General features: G+C 46.6%; 3 protein-coding genes across 5 annotated transcripts; 2 read left to right on the top strand and 1 right to left on the bottom strand.

The window, feature by feature from the left end:
- The first annotated feature begins 361 nt into the window (after positions 1 to 361).
- Positions 362 to 2,820, top strand: LOC1272388 (NADH-ubiquinone oxidoreductase 49 kDa subunit). Of its 3 annotated transcripts, none has more exons than XM_061661408.1 (3): positions 402 to 497; positions 664 to 848; positions 1,007 to 2,820. In XM_061661408.1, the coding sequence occupies exon 3, from the start codon at positions 1,067 to 1,069 to the stop codon at positions 2,477 to 2,479; it is 1,413 nt and encodes a 470-aa protein (XP_061517392.1). In that variant the 5' UTR covers positions 402 to 497; positions 664 to 848; positions 1,007 to 1,066; the 3' UTR covers positions 2,480 to 2,820. The 3 variants fall into 3 exon arrangements, with proteins under 3 accessions (XP_311336.4, XP_061517392.1, XP_061517396.1); XM_061661412.1 differs by having other exon boundaries at positions 416 to 497; positions 664 to 716; XM_311336.5 differs by lacking the exon at positions 664 to 848 and having other exon boundaries at positions 362 to 497.
- Positions 384 to 8,061, top strand: LOC4576166 (uncharacterized protein C15orf61 homolog). The gene is made up of 3 exons (XM_001230795.4): positions 384 to 497; positions 4,759 to 4,922; positions 4,987 to 8,061. The coding sequence occupies exons 2-3, from the start codon at positions 4,785 to 4,787 to the stop codon at positions 5,305 to 5,307; spliced, it is 459 nt and encodes a 152-aa protein (XP_001230796.4). The 5' UTR covers positions 384 to 497; positions 4,759 to 4,784; the 3' UTR covers positions 5,308 to 8,061.
- Positions 5,364 to 25,332, bottom strand: LOC1272386 (adenosylhomocysteinase-like 1). Its single transcript, XM_311334.6, has 6 exons — positions 25,091 to 25,332; positions 16,035 to 16,946; positions 15,541 to 15,860; positions 10,100 to 10,449; positions 9,440 to 10,011; positions 5,364 to 9,348 (listed from the first exon to the last, which is right to left on the bottom strand). Exons 2-6 carry the CDS (start codon positions 16,042 to 16,044, stop codon positions 9,221 to 9,223), a joined length of 1,380 nt encoding a protein of 459 aa, XP_311334.4. The 5' UTR covers positions 16,045 to 16,946; positions 25,091 to 25,332; the 3' UTR covers positions 5,364 to 9,220.
- Between the last annotated feature and the right edge of the window lie 2,592 nt (positions 25,333 to 27,924).

Below are 27,924 nucleotides of genomic sequence, written 5' to 3'. Positions count from 1 at the left end.
TTCACAGCTCGATTTCTAAACGGATGGATAAACGGGCAGTCGAATATAAGGTACCCATATAAACGGCGTTCCACTACAACTTAAAATCGCAGTTCAAAATATTTTTTGACACATTGGTCGGTCAAGTGGACCAACATAAAAATGTTGCTTGGGAATATTTTAAGGCATGTAACGCTTATCCAATGTAACGTAGGGGTCTGAGCCTTATGTTTATGCTTTTTGGATGTTATCTGTTTCTTTTGCACATTTGTCACAACATTTCACAAAATACACTGAGCAAAGCAGTACAAACAAAAATACACCTACAAAGTGTTCAAAAATGTGTGTTCTGTCCGGGCTATGTGAACGGGACACAAGCGGCTCCAGCACTGACAGCTGTCAAAGGCTGTCAAAACCGCTGCCCCGATTGCGTATTGTTGTGCAGGAAATTTTCCCACAAGCTAGCCAGAAAAACACCAACCCTTCGCCGTTCTGCAGTCGGTCCGGAAATCGTTAGGGTAAGCTTCCCTCCTTTTCCCCCGTCCCGTCCTTTCCTTTGTTTTTCCAACGTTCGATCGGTTTTGCGAAGAAACGAAAACAGAAGCTAAACGGTGCCGCAGTTTCTGTTTCGCGAAATTGTTCGCGGTGTTTTCATTGTGCGAGGAACTTTTCCTGTCATTGCAGTGCTTGCGTGCGATAGAGAGAGTGAGAGAGAAAAAGAGAAGGCGAGCGAGTGTGTGAGTTAATCTTGAGTAATAATTTCTGTCAAAAAAGCAAGTGAAAAGTGCACAAACAGCATACACATACACACACTCAAACACAAATAGTGTCCGTGTGCAGAAAAGAAGAAGCAAAACACTTCCCGAAAGGTGCGAACGAACTGTCTTCCCTGCATCGGTGCTCTACGACATACCTCCCCTGAGTGCTCATATCCCCCTCCCACTCGTACGGTGTTATTGATTGTTTTAAAAGAAATCTCTGTTTTTCTCCTCCACTCCTATCCTTTTTGCTCCCCGCCATCTTTTAGCTCGACCGGAAAAGCAAAGAGAGCAACATCCCACCACCACCAGGGCCATAAGGGGGCAGGATGGCATTCAGCGTGCTGAACACGGTGGCGAAGCGCACCGCCGCGAACGTTTATGTAACCGGCGGCGGGCTGCTGAAAAATGTCGCCGCTTTATGTAACGGGCAGCAGCCGGCCCGGTCCGCCGGCAAGTGGTTCCCGGACGAGCAGTTCATCGACCAGTTCAAGGGGCCGGTCATGTACCCGGACGAGGTGACGTCCCGCTGGAAGCTGCCGCCGTGGAACAGCAAGATTGCGCCGGTTGAGAAGACGGTGCGCAACCTGAGCCTCAACTTTGGACCGCAGCACCCAGCCGCCCACGGCGTACTACGGCTGGTGCTCGAGCTGGACGGCGAGACGGTGATGCGGGCGGATCCGCACATCGGGCTGCTGCACCGCGGCACCGAGAAGCTGATCGAGTACAAGACGTACACGCAGGCGCTGCCGTACTTCGACCGGCTCGACTACGTGTCGATGATGTGCAACGAGCAGTGCTACTCGCTCGCGGTCGAGAAGCTGCTCAACATCGACATCCCGCTGCGGGCCAAGTACATCCGCGTGCTGTTCGCGGAGATCACGCGCATCCTGAACCACATCATGGCGGTCGGTACGCACGCGCTGGACGTCGGCGCCCTCACGCCCTTCTTCTGGCTGTTCGAAGAGCGCGAGAAGATGATGGAGTTTTACGAGCGCGTGTCGGGGGCGCGTATGCACGCCGCCTACATCCGGCCGGGCGGCGTATCGCAGGACCTGCCGCTCGGGCTGCTGGACGACATCTACGAGTTTGCGTCCAAGTTCGGCGAGCGGCTGGACGAGGTGGAGGACGTGCTGACGACCAATCGCATCTGGGTGCAGCGTACCGTCGACATCGGCGTGGTGTCGGCCGAGGACGCACTGAACTACGGCTTCAGCGGCGTGATGCTGCGCGGTTCCGGCATCAAGTGGGACCTGCGCAAATCGCAACCGTACGACGCGTACGATCTGGTCGAGTTCGACGTGCCGATCGGCACCAAGGGCGACTGCTACGATCGCTACCTGTGCCGAGTGGAGGAGATGCGCCAGTCGCTCCGCATCATCGACCAGTGTCTGAACCAGATGCCGGCGGGCGAGATCAAGACGGACGACGCGAAGCTGACGCCGCCGTCCCGCGGCGAGATGAAGCACTCGATGGAGGCGCTGATCCACCACTTCAAGCTGTTCACGCAGGGATACCAGGTGCCGCCGGGCGCCACCTACACCGCGGTCGAGGCGCCGAAGGGCGAGTTCGGGCTGTACGTCGTGTCGGACGGCTCGAGCCGGCCGTACCGGTGCAAGATCAAGGCGCCCGGGTTCGCCCATCTGGCCGCGCTCGACAAGATCGGCCGCCACCACATGCTCGCGGACGTGGTCGCCATCATCGGCACGCTGGACGTCGTGTTCGGCGAGATCGATCGCTAAGCCGCAGCGGCCTTAGCGTGTAGGAAAGGAGAAATGTATCCCGTTTCTTTTTTTGTTTTGTTCCGTTGTTATCTCTAGAGCATACAATTTTGATTCAATCGACCCTTGCAATGCGGGAATGCGAAAACGCAAAAAAAACCTACGACGCACCTACAAACACCCAATTGATTGGGGCAAACACGGGGAGTGGAAGTAGGAGGATAACGAACACAAAGCAAAAACACACACACACACACTCTCGATGATATCCACACAAACATACCACTCCCCCTGTTTGGTGCTGTAAACCCACGAGTTATTACTGTAAAAGGAGAATAAATAATTAAAAAGCCTTAAAATCACCCTACTGTGTGTGCTTTTATTCCCCATTCCGTCCACTACCGTGTCCGTAGCTGTCAAAAGCGGTAATCACCGCGTTCCCAATAGCAAGTTGGGTAACATGAATCTTTGATATTCATTCATATCAATCTTCAGGGATGAGTGATTCGAATCTCCATAGATTCAAAAATCTCTAAAGACTCATGTATCTCTGAAGATTGAAGAATATACAAGGATTCAAGAATCTCTAAAGATAAAAGGGATCTCCAAGGATTTATGAAGCCTCTCTCTCTCTCTCTATCTCTTGTTGGCCTGCTCACGGTAGAGCACGTCGGTGTGACATGACCTGGTCAACAATCCTTCTCCAGGATGCTCGGTTCCTGGCTGCAGCACCTACTTGCCATCCAAATAGACACCCGATCTCAGACAGGTCTTGCTTCAGCTTGCCTTCTCCTCCAAACTACTTACTCGAGCACACCGCCAAAGATAGTCCGAAGGATGCGTCGCTCAAACACGCTCAGAGCGTTTGCATTCTCCGCTCGGATAGTCCAGGGCTCGTGTCCATAGAGGACCTCCGGGCGATATATCTCACATTTCGTGCGGAGTCGAAGTCTTCAGGGTCTCAACAGTCGGTGAAACCCATAGTGTGCACGATTCCCCTGCACAATGCGTCTCCGGATTTCGCTACTGATGTCGTTGTCGGAAGTAACGACCGAAGATAGCAGAACTCCTTTACTAGCTCGAGATTGTCGCCGTCAACTAATACACTGCTTCCCAGATGGTCTGAGTCTCAGGCAAGCAGGTACTTCGTCTTCGTCACACTGACTTTCAATCCAATTCTTGCTGCTTCGCGTTTGAGTCGCCACACACACCTTCGCTGTTGTCCTCCCGATGATGTCGATGTCATCCGCGAAACCAAGAAATTGGAGAGACCGGTAGAGGATCGTGTCATGGATATCGTTGTCTATGCCCCACGCTTCGAATTACACCTTCCAGGGCGATGTTGAAGAGCAGACAGAAGAGTCCGTCACCAATGCCTCAGACCCCTGTGAGATTCGAACGATTCCGACGTCAAGTTCGATACTCACCTTACACTACATCCCATTCACCCCTACCTCTAAGAGCCGGATCAACTTCCTAGAGCAATGGTACCGTTGCATGATGTTCCATAGCTCATTCCGGTCTATGGTGTCATAGGCCGCCTTGAAGTCAATGAACAGGGATCTGGCGCTCTCGGCACTTCGGGATGATCTGCCGTAGAGTAATAATTTCGGTCGGTGGTGGATTTGCCTCCAACAAACCCAGCTTGGTAACTGCCGGCAAAATTTGTAACAAAGGGCGAAAGTCTCCAGAACAGGATCTGGGACAGTACTTTGACAGGCGGCATTAAGCACTATGATGACTCGAAAGTTCAAGCAATCCAGCCTATTTACCTTGATTCATGAAGCCACAGGATTTATAAATCCATACAGATTTAAAAATCTCCAGGGATTCATGAATCTATAGGAATGTATGATTTTCAAAATATTGAAATTGCGCGATCCCATGGTACATTGGTTAACTCGCACGACCCAACAACATGCCCGTCGAGGCCTCGCATACACCATATCTCCCTGTAGCAAAACAAACTATCCGGCTGCGTGATACTTTCCAAGCAGTCTCGAAAGCCTGTGTATAGGCTGGCATGGCCACGTAGGTTGTTATGCCAACAAGAAGAATAAGAAGAAGCTCAAGCTTTATGAATCTTTGAAGCTTTATGCATCCTGAGATTCGTGAATCTTTCGAGATATATACATCTTTTGAGATCCATGAATCTTTCGAGATTAATGAATCTTTGAGATTTGTGAATCTGTCAAACCGAGATTCAGATCCATTGCATCACTTCAAAGATTCATTCAGATTCATGCATCTGAACCAGATTTACCGAACACCAGTTCTCACCGGTTACACTGTTATTGCAGGAGAAGCACATTTCCATCCACCGGCGATGCTGCTGCTACTCGTCAAGCGGACCCTTCACAGCGCGACCGGCGGCACCGCCGCCACCAAGCCGAAGGTGTCCGAGGTGCTGACGGCCTACCTGAAGCAGTGCAACGAACCGCCCTGGACGTCGTACTTCATCAAGGTAGCAAGCGCCCTTTTTCAATCTATTTCCCATGCTCACCGCACTCTCCCGCCTTCCACAACAGCACAGCGACGTGCGGAACGATCAGTTCGGCCGGTCGCACTTCAACTGGACGCTCGACACCGGGGCCAACTATCACATCCTGCGCACCGGCTGCTACCCGTACATGAAGTACCACTGCACGCGCCGCCCCTGGCAGGACCTGACGCTGGACGATCGGTTCTTTCGCTGCATCAAGGTGGCCAACCTGGGGCTGCCGCAGCTGTTCTACGGCCTGGCGGCCGTCTTTCTGATCCGCCACGTCGAGCTGGTGCAGCTCGGCGACGGGCGCCCCCCGGTACCGATCTACTTCCTGTACGCGGAAGACAAGGGCTCCCTGTACTGAATGGGGCGCGGCGATAGGACGTGATGCGCTAGTGGCTAAATAAATTGACTACGAAATTTTCAGTTTTGCATACGTTTTTTGTTTGTTTGTTTGTTCTTTCGCTTCACTTTATTTGTGGTTTGTTGCGTTGTGTGTGGTCTGCGGCAGAACAAAAATACATAACTTGGTTTTTATAGAGTTTGTTCTTTTTGTTTTTTTTTGTTTTTAATTGGTTTCGTTTTCTACGCACACGCCTCGCACCCTCACACAAATGGATAGTATTTCACAACACGGTGATAACGCGTTTTTTTGCAAAGGACAAAAAATACGGAAGAAAGGCAACGGGGAAAAAACAGCAAAACCCACCTCTAATTAACCGAAGCGTTCTACAGAGGGTTGCACTACTACTGTTGGCATATTTCAACCCATCCACCCGTCAGGAAAACGGTTTGAGGAGCTTTTTTCCAAGGAATATATCCTTACAGGAAAATATGGGAGGAAGAAAGAGAGAGGGATATAGAGAGGTGATAGAAATTCGTTTCTACTCTAAACAAGTGCACAGGGATGCGGGATAAAGAGATTGGTCAGGGTGGGAGGGGGGGGGAGTTGTTTCCCAGCAGCAACAATACACATTAAACTTGCGGTGCGCGCTAGCTGTGCCAAACACAAATTATTAAGACACTCTATTCTGTTCCTCGCTTTTAAATGTCTCTGTGTGTGTGTGTGGGTTCACTCCCTTTTAAACAAAGCGGAGCAGCAGAAAACGAAACACCATTAAACGCTATGCTCTACTTTAAAATTATAATAATACCGGTTGTGAAAGCGAAATCCTGCACCTAGAGTGGAAATTTCGTTTTTTGTTTTTTGTTTTTTTTTGTTTGGAACGAAAAAGATTTAGAAAAGCGTGCACTTCTCGCCCTGCGTCTCTAAGTATCTATGCGTGTCTGTGTGTGTGTATGTATGTATGTATACCCCCAAAATAGCCCGTTTGTAACAGTTTGCCACATAAACCGCCTAATAGTTTCACCTTTCCATCCATCCCGACCGGTTTTTCGCGTTTGTTCCGCGACTAATAATTGTTCCATACGATTCATTCGTGTTTTTTTTCTTCTATATCTCCCATCGACCGTGGCTGAGCACGTGTAAAGAGGGGGGTATGGGGGGAAGTTGTAAACGTTACATACTACACAACTACTAACTTCATAAGTGGGTTTCCTACAACCGATCTCCATCGACCCAAAATGTTTGTTTTTGTTTTTTTTGTTTCTCCATTTCAAGAGCAATTTTCTTTTCCGTTCGTACGCTTCGCCTCGTTTTTTTTTCGTTCGCCTATTTACCTGCTGTACACATAAGAGCAATAGATAGTTTTTTTTTGTTTTTTACAAACATTTTCTTCTGGCTTGTGAAGGAGGGGAACTGAGCCTCTGCTCATCAAAATGGGGGAAAAATCAGTTAGTTATGTGGCGCGCGCCCAAGAAACGAAACGGAAATACTCTGCCCGAACGAACCAAATGCAATCCTTAGCTTGGCTGTTACTGGATAACACTTCTCTTAAGCACATCCTGAAACAAAAGCACTGAAGGTGTTGCAATCTTCAGCTTTGGCGCAGACATTCTTTTCTAATTCACATTATTTCCCATTCTCGTCGCATTGGATTGCGCTTTCCCTTGCTTGCTTGTTCTTCGATCGATTCCGAGGGGGGTGGGGAGGGGGGTTGTTCTGTTAATTGACAATTAATTTTCCAGTTGCGAAGAAAAAGCCACGTGAGCGACGCCACGCGTCCCAATCGAGCGGTTGCGAATGGTAAAGCAAAAAACCAAACCGACCGATCGATTATTTTTTGTTGCGAATATCGCGCACAAACAACACACATACACCCACCGGGACACCCCATCGCCACTTTTCTTCGTGTGTTTGCGTGTGTTTTAATTGCTATAGTTATAGTTTTTGGATTTTTTTTTCTTCTCCACCACGTGTCTTTCCCTCTGTCCGTCTCTTTTGCATCGCTTTTAACAAGAATTTTTTTAACCAGATTGCACACTTACGCTCTTCTACAGGATACAGAGTTCTGCTGCTGCGTGTGTGTGTGTGTGTGTGTAAAAGCGGCGGAAGAAATTCGTTTTTTTAAATATATATATTTATCGTTTTTTAACTCTTTTTCTCACTTTTTTATACATAGCAAAGGAAGAGCAATTCTACCGTTCTGTTTCTATTAATCCCGATTTACAAGCAGTCATAATACCCGCACGTGCTTGAGGAGCTCCATGCTCGACAGCAAATTAGAGGTGTGTGTCTAAAGAACCAGAACCGTACGGTCAGTGCATTCGAAATAAAGATCGTCTAATCAACGTTCATCGGTTCTTAACAAATTATAATGCACTGAGTTACTCACAAAAAGAAGCCGTCCTACCCGTCGTAATAAAGAACGTTCCTGGTCTGCCAAATAATGTTCATGGTTTAGTAAACAAATAATATTGCAATTGCGATATGAAACCATAAATATATCATCAATTGAAATGAACGAACGAACTGCGACTAACGGCCAGTTCATCATCTAAATCAGCGGTTTTCATTTTTTTTTAGAGTTTTTGATGAAATTACGTAAAATGCGATAGGTCAATGACTAGATTATTCGTAGCTAAAAAAAGTAAAATTCGAAAAACGAATATTCATCCAATAATCAACACAAGCTGTACATTGTAGCAGGTTGTTCGAACTAAAAATTGCACTGCAAAAGCTCCATATTAAATAATTAAAAAAAAAATATTAAAAAAAGCTTGACAAGCTGCTACATGATTTTGCTGTCAAACCCCTGTGCTTGAAAAAAAAATGGCTTTGCCAACTTAAGAAACCATCATAAGACCATCTTAAGACAATAGATGAGGCATCCAAAATGACATGCGTTATTCGTACGAAGAATTAAAAAAAAAACCTATTAACCCACTTATGACCAAATTTTTGTTTTGCGTTATAGGGCCTTCCAGCTGTGGGACACTTTATTGACTCTTTCATACGTGAAATGAACTTAACGTAACGTGAATTGAACTCTATACATCCTTGTTGGACAAATCCAATAGGAATTTCCAAGAAACCTGTCATAAACCGTGCCATAGAAACCAATTTCCAACCTATGAAGTTCACTTCCAATAAGAAAGAGTCAAGGAAGTGTCCGACAACTAAGAGAACACCTGGAAAACCCTGTAAAAACATTAGACGTAAAAAACACGTTCCTCCCAAATCTTCAGGGCGTTTGACAGATAGAAGCAAGCTAACAATCCAGGTGTTTGTATGAAAGGTAAAAGTGAAAAAAAGGTAAAAAGTCTGAAAACCGTTGATCTAAATGAAAGAACTAGTACGATGACGCTCATGCAAATGAACCGAATTGCTCAAGACAATGCCAAAATAGAACATCGCTTCTTCCTTACCGCATCTTCCTTTGCATTGTTTTATCATTTCTAATCTATCGTCTAAATGCTAAACAGTGTGTGTGTGTGTGTGTGTGCGTGGGTGTTTCAAAAGGTTCTTCCTGTCGAAAAGTGGTTCGTGTTGCAGGCTTCCCACACATAAGAGCCGAATGAGCTAGACCTCAAAGTCTCTATAAAAATAAGTAAAAGTAAAGTTCCCACACATACACACATACACACACACACACACACCTCGAAAGTGGTTCTGCTTCTTTCTCACTCCTCGAATTTGGGTTTTTTTTCTTCTGTCTGCTGTAACTAGTAATTTGGGGTGACATCCACCAGCATCACACACCCACACACACACACACAGCTCGGTTCGTCGAAGTGATGTGATTGCGGTTCATAAATTCGCTATGCTTGCTAATAAAGGTGTGCGCGTCCGAGCGGTGCTAACTCGCGGCACGGCAGCGTGTGGCGTCGTGCGTGCGGCGGCGCGGCCCGACCGGAAACGAAGCGCACCTGCTATACTAATACCTGTAGTAGTTCGGCTTGAACGGGCCGGCCTTGTTGAGGCCCATGTACCGGGCCTGCTCGTCGGTCAATTCCGTCAGATGCGCATCGAGCGTCTGCAGATGCAGGCTGGCGACGTACTCGTCTGTGGGAGAGTAACCGAGCAATCAATGGTAGGGAGTGAGCATACAAAAAAAAAAAAAACGAAGAGCATACGAAGCAGTGACCGCGCTTACCCATCTTCTTCGGCAGCAGATAGACGTCCGCCTTGTAGCGGCCGGGCGGCGCATTGAACAGCTCGATCAGCGCGAGCGCCTGCGTGGTGGCCGAGATCGACGCCACGAACGACGAGATGCTCGAGCAGGACAGGTTCACCAGCCGGCCCTCGGCCAGCAGGATGATGCGCTTGCCGTCCGGCCCGGGCCAGATGATGTGGTCGACCTGCGAGCGCATCTTCTCCCACTGCAGCTCGGACGTGCGCAGGCTGTTCACGTCGATCTCGGTGTTCGAATGGCCCATGTTGCACACGATGCAGCCGTTCTTCATCTTGTCCATGTGCTCGCGCGTCACCACGTTCTTGTTGCCGGTGCAGGTGATCACCACGTCCACCGTGCGGATCACCTCGTTCAGCTTGACCACGCGGAACCCATCCATACACGCCTGCAGCGCGCAGATCGGATCGATCTCGGTCACGTAGACGATGCAGCCGAGCCCCTTCAGGGCCTGGGCGCAGCCCTTGCCGACCTCGCCGTACCCGCACAGCACAATCTGCTTGCCGCCGATCATGATGTCCGTGGCGCGCTTCAGGCTGTTGCACGCATAGGAGAAGAAAAAAAAATCCCGGAAACGTTTGAACAACGCGAACTATGAAACGTAAGCAACCCACCCCCACTTACCTGTCGATAACCGACTCCTTGCAGCTGTACAGGCTGTCGAACTTGGTCTTGGTGATCGCGTCCTTCACGTTCATCGCCGGCACGGTCAGCTTGCTCGTCTTGGACAGCTGGTACAGCCGGTGCACGCCCGTCACGCTCTCGTCCACGATGCCCTTGATCATCTTGAACATGACCGGGTACTTCTTCAGCATCAGGTGCGTCGCGTCGCCCCCATCGTCCAGGATCATGTTCGGCTGCCAGTTTTCCGCGTGCACGCACTTGTCGATGCACCACCAGAAGTCTTCCTCGATCTCGCCGCGCCAGGCAAAGATCGGCACGCCGCTCTCGGCCAGTGCGGCCGCTACTTCATTCTGTCGATGGAGGAGGGGAAGGATAATATGCATATGTTAGATGTGTGGTCAGGGGTGATTATTTTGTGTCGTATCTACGTTGATACGCGAAAGCCCTCCGTGCCCTAGAAAGGGAATGTGCGGTAGAGATAATTATTGTAATTTGAAGATTAACTAATAAATAATAATAATAATAATTTACGAATAATCCAAACGTTTAGAATAATGGCTAACATGTGTTCGGACATTTTGACTATTGATTTGTATTGGATTAGTATTAACTAAATCTGATTCATGAATCTGAATGAATCTTTGAAGTAATTCAAAGAATCTGAATCTCTTGAGCAAAGGTTCACAAATCTCTAAGATTTACGAATTTCTAGGGGTTCATGAATCTCCAATGATTCAGCTCCAGAACTTGAGCTCCTTCTTCTTCTTATTCTAGTTCTTCTTGGTGTAGCACGTGGTCATACATACGTGGTCATACCAACCTATACAGTCTTTCGAGACTGCTTGGAAATTATCACGCACCCGGATAGTTTGTTTTGCTACAGATAGAGATATGATGTATGCGAGGCCTCGTCGGGCATGTTGTTAGGTCGTGCGAGTTAACCAATGTACCATGGGATCGCGCAATTTCAATATTTTGAAAATCATACATCCCTATAGATTAATGAATCTCTGGAGATTTATAAATCTTAATGGATTTATGAATCTTTTGGTTTAATGAATCCTTTTCGAGATCCATTAATCTTTAGATAATCATGAATCCTTGTAGATTCTCGAATCTTTAAATATTCATGGATCTTTGGATATTTGATTCTAGATTCATATAACTCATCGCTAGAGATTCATATGAATGAATCTCACCAAAAGATTCATTAAACCCAACATTAGTTGTTTGGTGTCCGTGTATAGTTGCATTTATAGATTCACAGCACTAGATCATAGATCTTGCAGATGTGTACAGAAACTAGCAACAGAAATGTTCCTGTCCAACAAATTCAGATAATGTTTGTTCCAGGAATTCTTAGTCGATGAACAAACATGCTAAAAAATGGTGCAAACGCAATTGTAATACATCGTTAATAGTATGTTTTTGCTATATAATATTTCGGTTTTTAACAGTAACTAAATTAATTATTCAAATTATTGCATTCTTCCTCGGATGACATATTCGATTTGAGCCTTCCTCATTGTTAACTCGTAAGACCAATCACCGTGGGCATAAGCCTTTCAGTAAGGCTGTTTCTAATCTGCTATGGGCTTTATATTTTCTGTTATACTTTTAAGCAAATAAATCTAGTTAGTGATTGAATGAAAGTGAATATTAGATGAAAGGATACAGTGAAATCGCTCTAAGCTATACCGGGCAATTATCTCTCTCCTACCGGTCAAACGGAAACCTGTCAAACAAACCCACTCTGAACGGACGAAAGTTGTACACGTATTATAGACAATAGTTAGTCTTTTTACAAATCTTTCTTGAATGAAAACGGTTCTATAATGTTCCTAAACTTCCTGTGCTTATTATTATTTCCACACTTTTTACTCTAGTAATTGATAATTATTCCTTTTTTCATGTAATTACTTGCTATTAGTGTGGTACAAATCAATTATATTACTGGTTATCCCGCAAAATAAAGTACTTCCATTCATTTTTCAATCATTTTTCAGTTCTTCCACATGATATTCAACACGTCTCAAACACAAGGATTGAGTCTATGATATGAGATCTACGAATCTTGTGCTGTGTTGAAAATCATGTGTAAGAACTGAAGTTTTATTATGATGCAAACACACCATTGACAGCTGTTGACAAACATCTTGAAGGTGGTGAATAATGATGAGCGCATTCGAAACATCTCCCTTGGAAAACCCTGTTTAGTCTCTCATCAACGTGAGGATTTTGACAGTTCGTTGATATTGCATGTATCTTTCAGAAAGAAATGTATCTTTAGGATGACTGTCCCTTCAAAGCGTAATTCTTTACAGGATTTCCAAAAAAAGTGTCATAGAGTGCAATTTCCATCATATAAAATTCACCACCTATTTGAAAAAATCAAGGAAGGGTCCCACAACTATGAGAACCTCTGGAAAATATATCTCTTTTGCCCATACCCCCCATTCGCTGCGCTACCGTTGTTAAGAAACTACTTGTAATATCATTTTTATACCGTTGCTATCAATACACTGCATTCCAAGATTTGCACAAGCAATTCGTTCCGATGGTGTTGACAACTATTGTGACAACCTCCCTTGTTGTTAAAGCCTTGTACGATTGCATAACTAGTGCAACCATTCCAGCGGCATCACATTCTTTGCACACACATGTCCTCCCTTGTCCATAACATCTTAACAGGAGCTTGCTGTAACGAAATGGCAGTCCAAAGCTGCCTTCCAGCGCGAGGTGCTGAAATCCTCTTCAAACACACGCGGACCGACCCCGACCGTTATCTTTTCACGAGCAAAACAAAAATCCGTCCCACAAGCAAAGCATTTGCTGTTAGCCGGTGCTCGCGTTCTAGATGCACACACCGGCGATGAGCGCAGTATTACATTGTCCCAGATTGTATTTCTGTGTGTGTGTGTGTGATGAATTTCCCTTAACGACTGAATTGATGCTCGCTTGTCAACACACTCAGGCAAATCTGGACAGCAGCAGCAGCAGTAGCAGGCCGCCGAGATTGAGCAAACATAGCTTGGCGGGTTGGGATAATATTTGCCCGAACGGGTTTAGGGTGGCGCACGTGATGCATCTTAAAACCCTCACGCGGTCGAACTACTACGAGAACTAGCACACACGGGCTGGAGGAATTGCAGCAGCAGGCGGGGGTTGCGAGGCAAGATATAAACCTTCACAACCTCGCCCTAGGCGCAAAGCAACGCGCGTCACTCAGACGCAACCCCGACGACATGCACATGAACGACGGCAATTGAGCAATAAAACGACAGGCACGACAGATAGTGGGTTCGGGCACACTCTTCTTCGAATGTACAAGCGAAGCAAACAAGCGAAAAAGAAGAAAAAAAAGCAACAAAACGGGGACAAACGCAAATGCCTCGGCGGGCCAGTGAGGTGGAGATGCTTCTAGCCAGTAGGTAGGGGAGGTGGCAATTCATTATCTATAACCGCGACGCAAAGTGCGAGAGAAGTTCTGTTCACCTTCACCTGGCGTCTTCCAAAGGTGCTTCTAATAGCTCCCTTCCCTTTGTGTCCACCAAACAGACACCCTCTGTCTCTCTCTCTCTCTCTCTATCTGTTTGGTCCCATCATTTTTTATCGCCATCATCAGCACAATGTCGTAAATTAGAGGGCGGGACACCATAGGAGGTGAAGAACATCTAAAAGTAAACTGACCATACCCCTCACCTCACCCGCACACACAAACTTATCACTAACGCAATCGAGGTTCGGGACGGACGCACCACCCGTCGAGTGGTAGAAGCGAGCGGTGCAACATCCCGATTTCCGGCCATCAGGTCAGCAGGTACTAGAGAGCCCGTCAAGTGCGCCCCAATGATCGATTGCATGTTTCGTTGTGTACGCAGAGCAAACTTACACAGCGGGCAGGTGGTGGTGAGCACACTGCTTCTCCTGCTACATCCACTAACGGGGCCCAGCAGCACCAAGCGACACCAGGCTTAGATCATAAAAAAGGAGAGAGTACGTAGTTGAGTGATTAGTGCACACAAACACACAGCACTCGACATAGGGGGAACATAGCAATAGGCTGGGGGATGGTGCATTTGACCAAAAACGACGTTCTTTCTCCTTCTTCTCAACGGCTTGATGAAATCAAATTAAAAAAAAACTGTGGTCCACCCAACTAGTGGTGGGAGCTCAAAAGCAAACCTATCCGATTTCAAATCCGTGTTCGGAATCGATTCTGGAGCCGATTCCGATTCTGGAGTCGAATTCGAAGTTGACTCCGGAATCAGAATCGGCTAAAGGATCCAAATCGACCTGGGAATCGCAATTTGCTTCGATAACGGAATCAGAATTGATTCCAGAATTGGAAGTAGCTCCGGAATGGGATTCCCTTCTTGAATTGCATTAAGAAGTTTCAGAAGCAGAATCAGTCCGAGAATCTCCATGAGAATGGATCGTTTACAAATAATTTTCGATTCTTTGCGGCTATCAATACTTAGCATCAGTGCTGCAAAATGTCACTGTCAATATCATAAAAAAATCTGACTGAAACAAAATCCATGTCAGCGTTCAAGCATTTGTGATAATCAAAGGTGATACTCAAAACGATTGATGTGATCAATGCATGCTTCGTGACATTTTTGTGACCAACGCTTGATCAGTCACCAAGTCATGACTTTTTTTTACTGTGATCAATTCTGCAAAAGGTCACTGATATAGTGATGAAAAATTTGGGCTAAAACAAAACAATGTCAGCGTGACGAGCTCTACTATGATGATCAGACGTGAGACTCAAACAATTGTTGCGACCATCGCATGCTTGGTGGCATTGCGTACAACCAACTCTTGGTCAGTCACTTGGTCGTGACATTATCAGTCGGTTATGGAAGATATGCGGTGCGTTCGAGTGGTTTCAAGAAACAAAATGAGCATGGTTTCGCGCTCTGTTTGACGCGACGGAGCGAGAAAGAAGGCTTATTTTGTTGCTTGGGATCACACGCCAAGTATATTCCAAGAATGTCTTGATTATCACCGCCAGAAAATGTTGTGACCAAATGAGTGACCAAGAGTTGGGTGGTAAACAAAATGTCACTAAGCATGTGATTGACCCACCAATTGTTTGAGACACACATCTGATCATCTCAGTAGTGAACGTGAGAACCGATTCCGGAGCCAAAACCGGAGCCGATTTCGGAGCCGATTCCGGAGCCAATCCCGGAGTCGATTCTGGAAACTGTTTCCGGACCTACCTATCCGGAATCGATTTCAGAAAACTCCGGGGCTAGCCGGTATCGATTCCAACAAAACCTTCATTTTTCCCATCACTACACCCAACGATACTGCCACCAAATAAAAACATCTGAGGCGCCGTACGCCGAATCAATGCCTAAGCGCGGCCGACAAAATGGTGAATGAAAAATCAAATTATTATCAGCAAAAAAAAACAAGGTGGCACTAACCTGGGTCGAGTAGATGTTGCACGCCGCCCATCTCACGTTCGCACCGAGACAGATGAGCGTCTCGATCAGGACGGCGGTCTGCGCGTTCACGTGCGTGCAGCCGACGATGTTCGCACCCTTGAGCGGTTTGTCGTCGAGCGCCTGCTTGCGCAGCGCCATGATGCCCGGCATCTCCTGCTCCGCGATCTCGATCTCGTGCCGCCCGAACGAGTGCTGCTTGATGTTGCGGACGCAGAAGTCCGCATAGCCCTTCGAGTTTTGCTGCACCTTGTCGCGCGGCGACAGGTCGTCCTCCTCCGAGCTGCTCTCGGTGTACGAACCTGGCGGGAAGGGTGGGAATGCGTGTAAAACAGGATAATAATGAAGCGATCGGTGCGGTCATGTGTGTTCTGTCACATGCGTGTGTGTGTGTGCATGTGCGCGAGTTTGCCATTTTTGAATGAAACACCCTGGGATAGCGTTTGTGGGTTGATTGCAGCCGGGCAGACACTTACTCATGCTCATCTTGGACGACGAGAGTGGTTTCGTTGGCTGGTAGGACTGGTAGGTAGGGTTGGCTCGTTGACTGGCAAGTTGCTGCGGCTGCGACTGGAGTCTCACTGGTCGGGCTAGAGTGCCTGGGGTTTAGTTTCACCCACTCACACCGGCCACTTGGGAACGTGTTTTACAATACCACCGGAACGAACGTCTGTGTGTGTGAGTATGTGTGCAGCAAGTAAGATAAGGCGGCACACCACAACTATGGCTGGGGCTTTTAGAGAAAAACCCTTCGCGCACCTGGCCGCCGCGAAAATTCGGTTACACAACGCGCAAAAACACTCGCTACAGTACACGCCGCTTCCAACACCGCAGTAGGCTTCCGGTTTGAGATGAAACGGCCTTTTGTTTCGTTTGTTCTAGTGTTGTCGTTTAGTGTTTAGGTTGATGGACGATTCCGCGCGTGTCGCGTGTATTTCCCGAACGTTACTGCGTCGCACGATCCGCACTGGCCGACTGCCCGACCGACACTGCTAATCGATGGCGCGTATCGCGATAGCATAAATACAGTTTCCCTCTATAACCGAGCTTCTCCAGTCTGGTGTGCGCACGCAGAAAGCGTTCTATCTGCTCCGGTGGATCGGCAAGAACTGGCGCACGGCGCCTCTTTCGCTGGGACCGCGCACGATCACGACCGTTCCGTTGAGATAGTAAAACGCGCTCAATCAAAAAAAAAAAAACTACGTCAGTGGTGGTGGGCCTCCGGGCTCGATCGTGGTCCGAAATAAAGAGGCAAACAAAACAAAATAAAACAAAAAAAAAGAACACGAAACACACTGGTCGCTTCACCAAGGCTGCGTCGTCGCACTTCGTTCGGCGTGCGGGTGCGCTGGCGCGCGTCACCAGTCAGCGTAAATTGGCCAGGCTATCTGGAAAGGAGAATAATAGATAAGTGTTGTGTGTCATCAATTGATTTCTTCGTTGATGGGGGTTCGAGGCTGATGTAGGCGAGGAAAGTAATAAACGAAGAAACCAAATCCCTTTGCCCACTTTAAACGCGTTGCTCCCATCCCGCGGGCGTGTATCTGCTAAGACATGTAGGCTCTTTTAATTATGACAAACACACACACACATACAAACATATTTTGTCCGGACTATCTAACGCATTTAAAATAGTGCCCGAAAGGGGTTGCGCCTTGTGTTTGCCCTACTTCCCTTCCCAGTGTAACCCTTGCCCGCACAGGTGCGGACACCTTGCAAACTGCAATTATTGTTTTTTTCTGCCACCCCACGCCCCCTCCCCCCAACCGCGAGAGAGCTCGTGGACCAATCATATGACATTTTTCAACTAGTGATGGGTTAAGTTGGTTAAAATCCGGAATCGACTCCGATCCTACTCAGGAAATTTCGGAGCCGACTCCGGAAGGTAGAACCGCCTAGTATTATCTGGAGCCGTTTGAAATCGGAGTCGTCTGGAGTCCTCCAGAGTCGTCTGGAGTCCTCCGGAGTCGCCCGGAGTTGTCCTGAGTCATCCGGAGTCGGTTTCGTCCGGTGTTCCTAAGTTATCAAAAGTCGTCCGGAGTTTTCCGGAGTTGTTCAGTCATCCGGAGTCGTCCTGAATCGTCTGGAGTCGGTCGCAGTCATCCTGAGTCGTCTGGAGTCGGTCGGAGTCGTCCTGAGTCGTCTGGAGTCCGCCGGAGTCTACCGGAGTCTTCTGGAGTAGGAGTCACTGTTTTTTGTGGTCAGGCATTTCATCTCCGACTCTGACTCCTGCTGGCTCCGGTCCACTCAAACCGCTATTCTTAGAAAGAAAGTTCAGGTGAAGTGCACACGCAAAGCCAAAGAGGAAAAAAAACTGGGCTAAGGTAATTCTGGACGACTCCAGAGGTAATTCCGGATGACTCCGGAGGTAATTCCGGATGACTCCGGATGTAATTCCGGATGACTCCGACTCTGGGCGGAACTATTGATTTGATTGCTCCAGAGCGCTCACCACTACTTTCAACCCTTCCCTCCCTGTCGCAACGACAACTCGCGCAAGATTCAAGCGTGGCGCGTTGCTTTATTATTCTAAGGCAGACATGTCAAACATACGACCCGCGAAGAGCTTTGGCAGTTATTTAAATGAAGCAGAAATAGATTGTAAATTATAAGATAATAAAAACGGGTGTATTAATGTGTATCCACATGTGGTAGGTAGGTAGAAGGTAGAAGGTTTCAACATTCAGTTTTAATATTTTGATTAGCGAAGAGTGAAGTAAGTTACACTTAATTACTTGTTCGGGAAGGTATTCGCGAGGATGGCATGTAGCAAGTGTTTTAGTAGTTGTTTCCTGAGAGCACTCTTAAGTAGGACTATTAATATTTTCACCCATTTTCCGACATTGAGTTCGGAAAGTTCCGAAATCATGTATTGGAATACCACTTTCTTCACTTCATTGATGAGGATACTTTTCAGATATGGTTCTGCAAAAATCAGGTCGATATATTTAAAAGCCATGAAAACCAAGCACTGAAAACAGGTAAGAACTGTATGAGGTCGACTTTATGCTGGTAGTCCCTTTTGCTCAACAAAATGGCCACATATCTATCCAATATTTGCCGATATAGTGATAAATTTTGATTTATCGTTAGTGGTCATTACCGTTGTCAAAATGCAGCATTTGTACTTCGTGTGTATACGAGGCAATATACGAGGTTTAAAGTACTGTCCAAGTAGCCTAAACGTTAGCAGATATCTGAAGTTATTGAATATGAATTATTAAATTTCCGAGTAGGCACGACCGCCACGCCATTGATGTAAAGCATGAGTAAATTTATGAATTTCATGTACTGTTTATTGAAAGCTACGAAAAAAATGTAAATAAGATTCTAGGTCCAAGAATAAGCCCTTGATGATTTTTGCCGATTGAAAGTATTCCCATCCCACCGCCACCCAACTGCGGCCCGCGAGGATATTTTGAACCGAGTTTGACATCACTGTTCGAAGGTTTGCATGGTCGACACGTTGATGTCGTGAGGTGTGTAGTTCCGGAGGTGGGGGGGGGGGAGGTGAGGTAGGTTTAATTAAAATTTATGATTTCCCATCCCCCCCCTCCCCCTTAAGCCCCCAGACGGAAGATAAGAATTCTACACCAGCACTTCCAGCTTGCTCCACACCCTTGGCTGTGCTACGACGTATTTAGTTTAACAAAATTCTACCCTGCTAGATACTGGCACTTGGTTTGCGCGAATGATAAGCGCCAGGGAATGGGCAAAGCAAAAAAAGAACGAAAAAAAAACTAATTAAACCACCTACACGCACATACTTCGACACTAACACAAAAAAGGCGATCGTCAGCACCGTCGCGGTCACGTTTGCGCCCTTGCGCGCTCTCCCAATAATTCCGCATAAAGATGTTCAATATGCACATAAAAACGTCCTTTAAAATGACAACAAACAGCCAAAACCACCCAGCCATTGGTCAATCGATAGCAGAACGCATGCCGAGAAGGGTTGAGAGAGAAAATGGCAAACACCTTCGCTCGGCCGACGTCATGCACAACCCATGCCATCCGTGCGGTTCGTGCCGGGGAGGAATTTTTTGGAGAACTGGCTGGCGAACGTGCGAGCCGATCGGTTGGCTAGGCGCCATTCGGCTAATATTTATGCAATGGCACACACACACACACCAAGCGATGTGGCACGGAAGATTGCACCGAAACCTTGCGCCCCTCCACGGTCGTAATGGTGTCATGTCGCTGGGTTGCTGTAGTTGGGTTCTGCGCTTCTCTTTTTATGCATGAGAGTATTTTTGCATCTCATCAAATGGAAGGAAGTTGGAAGCAACTAAAAAAAATCGATCCATCATGTGTCTCTCGCGGGGGTTTCGTTTTTTTGTGCTTGTCTCCCATGCTGCAAATTAAAACAGTCCGTAGCAGCAGTGGCTCCGGTGACGCTAGCTTGCTATCTTATTACGATCACTAAGCAACTAGGCACGTGATGTACGCGCAAGCACAGCCAGATGTGCGGGAACTGTGACTCGACGTTTCATCGATTCTTCTGCCGGAAACAACACTCGGCGCACTTATTCTGAAATGAAAATACACGAAAAACGAAACAACCACACACACACACACACACACCCTAGACAAAAAGGGGTAAGGCCAATGGCAGCCAGCTGGAAGCGGTTCCGCTTCCCACACTTGCTTTGTCAAAGCTGTTAGTACATTCGCTAATCAAATGCTCTATTCACACCGGTGCGCTGATGGGGGGAAAGCTCGTTACCCGCGACTCGCCTGCTTGCCGCATTTTCCATCTCCTCTGAAGAGATGTTAATTTCAATATAATTTACACCCGCCAACAGTCCCAGGTGTCTATTTCTACAGCTTTACAGCGAGCGAGCAAAAAAAAAAGAAGCCGCCACGAACGAACCGGAACACGAGGAACGCCGGAAGCGGTGGCGGCGACATCGACGGGGCAAAGCAATAAAGCCCCGCAAAACGTTATCATGTGGCAACACACGCACTCACCACGCGCAGAATGTGTCACCCCCTGTGTTCGGTGGGGAAAAGTAATAAAAACGAGTCACCCCCTCCCAATTCAATCCAATCACGCGTTCGGGTGGTAATTGAAAAACAAAAAAAGTACTAATACGACTTCAGCTCAATCGTCGGACCGGTCTCGGGCCTCGGTTTCTCTGTCCGGCCAGTGGAGGAGTGGAGTGATGCCGCTGGGCACAGAAATGTGGCACGAATCTATTAAGTCACCATCACCGATCACTTGACAATGATTTACGCGCCATTTGTCCCCACCACGGCTCCGTTCCGTTCTAGCCATTCTAGCGATTGCAAAACACTGGCGTGAATTGGCGGCATGATGATGGGTGCTGGATGAGGCGAACCAGAAGAAAAAAAACAATCATAACCATCATCATTAAATGTGTTATTGTAAAACGCGGTGACGCTTCGTGGGCGAGGTGGTAGTGTGAGACACCAATAAACGAGAAAATTGAAATAAAAGGTACATTTGTACTAACATTTGCAAGAAATATAAAAAAAAGTAGCAAAAAGCAAACCAAGGCCTTTTGTCTCAGAGCGAATATTGAAGCCAATGATCTCACTTTGAGAGGATTCTCTGTCATTTTCTAGCATTGATTCCATCCTCGGATATCAGAATTTGTGTGAAATGCTGCTTAGAATTTACATCGAAACAGAAACAAAATGTATGCAAAACCAACATTGGCAATTTGGTTTGGCAATTGCACTGGAACCGGCACAAATAGCCACTGGTCGCTTTGGCGTCCGGCAGTAGACCGGTTCCAACGTGGCGGTCGATTAATTGTTAATTGATATTAGCCCCTTTTGGGGGCCGCTCGCCATTTAACACCCCACGGGAGGGTTGCCGACTGCTGCTGATGCTGCTTGTTTTTCCTCGCAATATTACTACTAAAACGAAACAGAAAGCAAACAGATTAACACAAAACATCATCATTATTCGTTAGCTTGTTGGAAGAGAGAAGAAAAAACAAGCTCAAAACTGCATCAATAATAACTGGGCCGAGCAACCAGCTGTACAAGCTAGTGGTGGGAGCTCGGAATCGAACCTACCCGATTCCATGTTCGGAATCAATTTCGGAACCGATTCCGAAGTCGACTCCGAATCCGGAATCGGATTTGGCTGCGGAATCGGACACGACTTCAGAATCAGAATTGGGTCCGGAATCAGAAATGATCTGGGAATTTGCTCCGGAAACGGAATCAGAATTGACCCCAGAGTTGGAATCAGAATTGACCCCAGAGTTCGAATCAGCTGCGGAATGAGAATCAGTTCTTTAATTGAAATAAGAAGTTTCAGATTGGAAATCAATGTTGTTTGTTGTTTGTACAGTTTTGAGAGGCTTTGGCTCCAACGGAGTTCTTTCGCCTCTTTCAGGGAAATACGGGAATCTTCATGAAAATGGCTCGTTTACAAGTAAATTTGGATTCTTCACGACTATATATACGGACTAGTGTTGGGTTTCATGAATTATTCAGTGAGATCCATTCATATGAATCTTCAGTGATGAGTGATTCGAATCTCGAGTCAAATTTTCAAATTCACATTCACGAATTTTCAAAGAAACATGCATCTCTAAAGATTTTCGAACCTTCAAAGATTCATGAATCTCTAAAGATTCTCGAATCTGCAAAGATTCACGAATATCAAAGTATTGAATCTATGGCCTTCGAAAATCCGTTAAAATTTATATATCTCCAGGGGTTCATGAATCTTTAGAGATGTATGATTTTCAAAAACATTGAATTTGTCCAATACCACTTAAAACTTGCCCTATGTGGGTTCAGGTCTCGCATGGACCGTCTCCCCGTAGCAAAACAAAATATCCGGCTGTGTGGTACTTTCCAAGAAGTCTCGAAAGCCTGTGTATTGGCTGGCATCGCCACGTAGGTTGTTACGCCAAGAAGAAGAATACTGAAAAGCTCAAGTTTAATGATTTTTTGAGATTTATGAATCCTTTGAGATTCTTCAATCCCTGGAGATACGTTAATCTTTCAAGATGTAGGAATCTTCCGAAATACATGAATCTTTCGAGATTTACGAATCTTTCGAGATTCTTTGAAGATTCATGAATATTCAAGAACCGAGATTCAGATTCATTGAATCATTCCAAAGATTGAATCAGATTCATGAATCTGAATCAGATTCACCCAACACTAATACGGACCCAAACACCTTTTCTTATGGAGATGCCGAGACCGATCCCGATTCCGAAAATAATTCCGGAGCCAATTCCGATTCCATCGCCGATTCCGGAATCGATTCCAGCAAAACTTCGGAGCTAGCCGGAACTGATTCCGACGAAAACTTCATTTTTTCCCATCACTGATAATAACGGTGTACAGCGCTTAACCGATATGGCGCGGGTCACGTGCAAGTTTGCTGTGTTGTGCCACAAGTGGCTCAGTGTGTGTCCCCTTCCCCCCTTCTTCCGCCGCTCCGCTGATAGTAGAATCGGGGTGAAGCTCGTCGAGACGCTGGGTCCTTAATCCGGTTGATTGAATCGGGGGGCTATTGGAGGCTTGGTTTTCGGGGCTAGTCCAAAAATATCATCAGCTTGTATGCACCACCATCTACATGTGTGTGTGTGTGTGTTTAAACAGTTTTTTTATCGCGCGATGCGCCGCTGCACAAAACAAATTGCTTCAATGGATGACTTCACACGGCCCGCGTCCGCAAAACACGTGTGTGAGTGATTGAATGTTGAACGATATGCTGAATTATCTCGCGTATCGCGCCGCTACGACGAAGGCCACACGCGCTCTATTGCTGGAGGTGGGGAGGAGTTTTGCAAACAAACAGAAAACAGCGTCCCATCTCCACCTCACAGCAAAAAAAGAAGGCCGACAAGGTGAAGGGAGCAGTTGGCTTGCGTGGAACTAAAACGTATTTGTGTGTGTGTGTGTGTGTGTGTGTGTGTGTGTGTGTGTGTGTGTGTGTGTGTGTGTGTGTGTGTGTGTGTGTGTGTGTGTGTTTAGTTTTTCTACTTCTTCTTCTTTTTCTCCAGCCCACTCGGGCAAACATGATGGCTGTTATGCAACCCATAACGCACCCGCACGCTGCACTCCGTACCGTTTCTGTGCATTTTGATGCTTGGAAGGATGGTTTTGGGGAGGGCGTGGGGGTCTGGTTAGGATGCAACAAAATGCAATGAATGCTGAAGCTGTGTGGGTGCGTTTTAATGGTGATCGAAAGACGAACAGGAACAAACACACACACACACACACACACACACAAATGGGCACACACGCGCACACACTGCCCCTGACCTACATTTTTGCAACCCAAAACTGCACCTGGATGCACTTTCACATCACTGATTTTGTGGAAACACAATTGTGGCTCATATTTTGCACCCCCACACACACACACGTTTGCAACCACACAGAAGATGGATATGCTTGTGCTTCCCTTTGGCTGCGGTGCTCCAAATGGCACTGTTTTGGCACGATTTCAAATGGTTTGGGTTTAGGTTTGGGTGGGCAACGCATACACAAAAAAAGCACCCTCTCCTTTCCGTTTAAGCACCTTTCAAACCGAAGGTGAAAAAACACACACACACACACCTAATGCACACCTTTTTCTATGGCTTCGTTCCACCGTTCGGGGTGGTGCGCGCGTGGAGATAATCCAACCGCTGGACGATGGAAATTCCATCGCAGTTTTTCCAGCCTTTTGTTGTTGTTTTTGTGTGCAGCTGTGTGAGTGTGTGTGTGTGTGTGTGCGCGTTTTTTGTTGTGCTGGAGAAATGTGGCAATGTCTGGCATGGCAAGCACGGCACACCAGAGCACCAGCGCGGAAACGTGACTACCAAATGGATCGATGGGACTTTTTTCCACATACACACACACACACAGCCACATTGGCCACATAGCAATTAAAGCAACAACACAAATGTTAAGAAATACTGCAACAGCGGCCCCCAACATCCAGCCCCTCTCCCCCCCCCCCCCCCCCCCCTCCCACAGACGCGCTGTGTGGGGAAATTTTCGCGACGCTTTCTCCCTTCCCGCCCACGTCTGTATCGCTGCATCTAGAGCGCACTGCGGCGATCTAAAAACAAAAATAATGGAAACGTACTTTCAGCGGACAAACGGTCAAGAGCAAACGAAGTCACACTTACACTGGCAGCCACGGCAGCCACGGGCCGGGGATGACGGGTGAGTGGACAATGGAAAGCCTGCGTTCCAGCACTGCTCAAACAACAAACCCGCTGGAACAGCAGGTACCGAACGAAAATAAACCTCCCCCTTCCCCCGCCCCTTTGGACAAATCGGTCCACACCGCGGATCGCGTCCTGATGCTCCACGGAGATGTGCAGACGACACGGTGCACAAACACAAGCACCCATACACACTCACGTTCCGGCACGGTGTGTTTGGGGGGGGGGGGAGGGGGATTGCGGTTGAATGTTCGCACTCTGGCCCCCTCCGTGTGTCCTCTACGGAGCCCCGCGGAAGAAGCGTCCTCGCAGGCAGCTCGCGCCCTGTGTTGAAATAGCAATTCCACGTCGCCCACATCGCCCAAAACACTCACCTGCAGCCGAGGGCGGGGGGCGGTGGTGGTGGTGGTGGTGGTGGTGGCGGGAGGACAGACGATCTCACGCGACGAGGCCACAGAACAATTGCAACGGCGTGTACGGTGCGACCAAAAACAGTTTGTATTTTTGCACCGCTGTATGCTTTGGCTGTGTGGTGCTTCTGAAGCGAAATTCACATATTTCTCCAGCCGAGCGCAACCGTGCCGGCGCGATTATCCGTGCTCGCTCCAAAAAGGCGACAGCGGCAGGCCGGATAATCGATCCGGCACGGATCGGCGGTGCGGGCCCTGGAGGGTTGTGGGATTGCGAAAGGTGTATAGAGATTGCTTCGGCACAGGGGTTTTCTTCAACTCTGAATCATTTTGAACTGAGAGGCTTCTTTTCCACCTCACTGCAAGCTTCGAATAATCCAATTAGGCAGCGGTCTAATGTTGTTGCGCGCAACATTGTTGCTCGGCAACATATCGCTGAGGTGGTCTATGAATGTTGCTGGCAACATTTCGCTTTGACATTGTTTAGCGTCAAAAAATTGCCTATTAACAGCTCAGAGTTTATTTTTTATCATTCACTTGTTGAATAAAGTGTTGAAAAAACAAAATATACATCAAAAAATTTATTATAAATGCTTAAAATCCAAATTTAGTGGATGTCAACAAAACGCACACTGCTGCTGTGTCATTTCATACACCCGATTACCATGACCAAGGTAAATAGAAAATGTTGCCAGACAAAAATCAAATTGGATTGAATTTGGCATGCAACAAAGTTGCGCTAGCTGTCAAAATCCATACATTTTGCCAGCAACAATGTTGCGCGCAACAAGATTAGACCAGTGCCTTAGTGTCTGAGTGGCGCTCCCGTGGTACAGTCGTCATCTCGAACGACTCAATAACATGCCCGTCATGGGTTCAAGCCCAGAATGGACCGTCCCCCCGTAGCAAGGATTGACTATCCGACTACGTGGTAATGAATTAAGTCTTGAAAGCCTACACAGAAAACTTTTTTTACTGAACTTCAGTAAAATTTTACTGAAATTTTTTTAACTGAAGTTTCAGTAATCCTTTCAGTAAAAAGAATGTTTACTGAATCATTCAGTAATGTCCGGTGCTCACCAAAATGACAGCTCGTTTACTGAAATCCCAGTAAAGCTATTCTCATATTACCCAAACAGCCAGCTCGTACTTTATAGCTGATTTAGGGCTGTTTAACGAAAAATCGTTCCGATGTCGTACTTTGTGGCTGATTAAGATATAGACGGTACCCAAATAGCCAGAATTGTTTAAGCAGCTCATTTTGGCACGCTAAAGATCGCTGCTCTAATTCGCCTTTTGCAGTAGATAAACAGCATCAAAGTTCCAGGCGGTCCTTCTAAATAGCGCCTAAGCAGCTTCCATAAGCTACGGTGCCGGGGATTATTTTTCTTTGTGTTTTATTTTCAAGCAAGCGTCATCGATGAAATAAACAACAGGATTTGTTCTGTTTGTGTACATGTGTATATTTTTAAATCCTTAATATTCATAAATTACATGAAAAGTATCACAATTTACTGATAATTCACAATCACTTCCTTCAAAATCCCTTCTTCAAAGAACTAATCTAACTTGTACAGCAGCAATGAAATGATTGCCGGCGTCTGTCTTTGACATTTTGACAAGACCCACCTTGTACCGATGTCATGCATTGAAAAGCTATGAAGTTCCACCAAGTTCGGTACACATTCTTAACAAGCCTGAAAGTTCCATCATGAGCCCTATACATAGTGCTAATCAGCCGCAAAGGTCCAAAGAGTACCATGTGCCTGTTAAAAAGCTCCATAGTTCCGCAAAGTACCGTCTATCACTTAATCAGCCACAAAGTACGACATCGGAACGATTTTTCGTTAAACAGCCCTAAATCAGCTATAAAGTACGAGCTGGCTATTTGGGTACTTTGCGGAACTATGGAGCTATTTAACAGGCACATGGTACTCTTTGGAACTTTGCGGCTGATTAACACTATGTGTAGGGCTCATGATGGAACTTTCAGGCTTGTTAAGAACGTGTACCGAACTTGGTGGAACTTCATAGCTTTTCAATGCATGACATCGGTACAAGGTGGGTCTTGTCGAAATGTCAAAGACAGACGCCGCCAATCATCTCATTGCAGCTGTACAAGTTAGATTAGTTCTTTGAAGAAGGGATTTTGAAGGAATTGATTGTGATCGTACAGTAAATTGTGATACGTTTCGTGTAATTTATGAATATTAAGGATTTAAAAATATACACATGTACACAAACAAAACAAATCCTGTTGTTTATTTCATCGATGACGCTTGCTTGAAAATAAAACACAAAGAAAAATAATCCCCGGCACCGTAGCTTAAGGAAGCTGCTTAGGCGCTATTTAGAAGGACCGCCTGGAACTTTGATGCTGTTTATCTACTGCAAAAGGCGAATTAGAGCAGCGATCTTTAGCATGCCAAAATGAGCTGCTTAATCAATTCTGGCTATTTGGGTACTGATTTTTCAGTTGTTGGTAGCGATTAAAAAATGACGAAATATTTATTTTAAATTGAGTTTTTATTGATGCGCAGATATTGCCAGTCCCTCAGTTCATATTCATACATGTTTTGTGTTGTTTTATACAGTTTTTATACTGTATTTTGCCGCCGCAAGTGTAGATGGTTCAGTAAGCGCTCACAGACACCACGCAATTTCAGCAAGCACAGTGGATAGTGGCAAACATTTTACACACCAACACGGCTGCCAATTGTTTTAAATTAATCCCGTAAGCCGAAATATCACCTGAAATTTCACCAGGGTGCCTGTAAGCGCCTACTAAATCAACTTTT

The sequence above is a fragment of the Anopheles gambiae genome, chromosome X, assembly GCF_943734735.2.
Source record: "Anopheles gambiae chromosome X, idAnoGambNW_F1_1, whole genome shotgun sequence".
In the NCBI taxonomy this organism is placed as follows: domain Eukaryota; kingdom Metazoa; phylum Arthropoda; class Insecta; order Diptera; family Culicidae; genus Anopheles; species Anopheles gambiae.
This window is presented reverse-complemented; position numbering and strand designations above follow the sequence as displayed.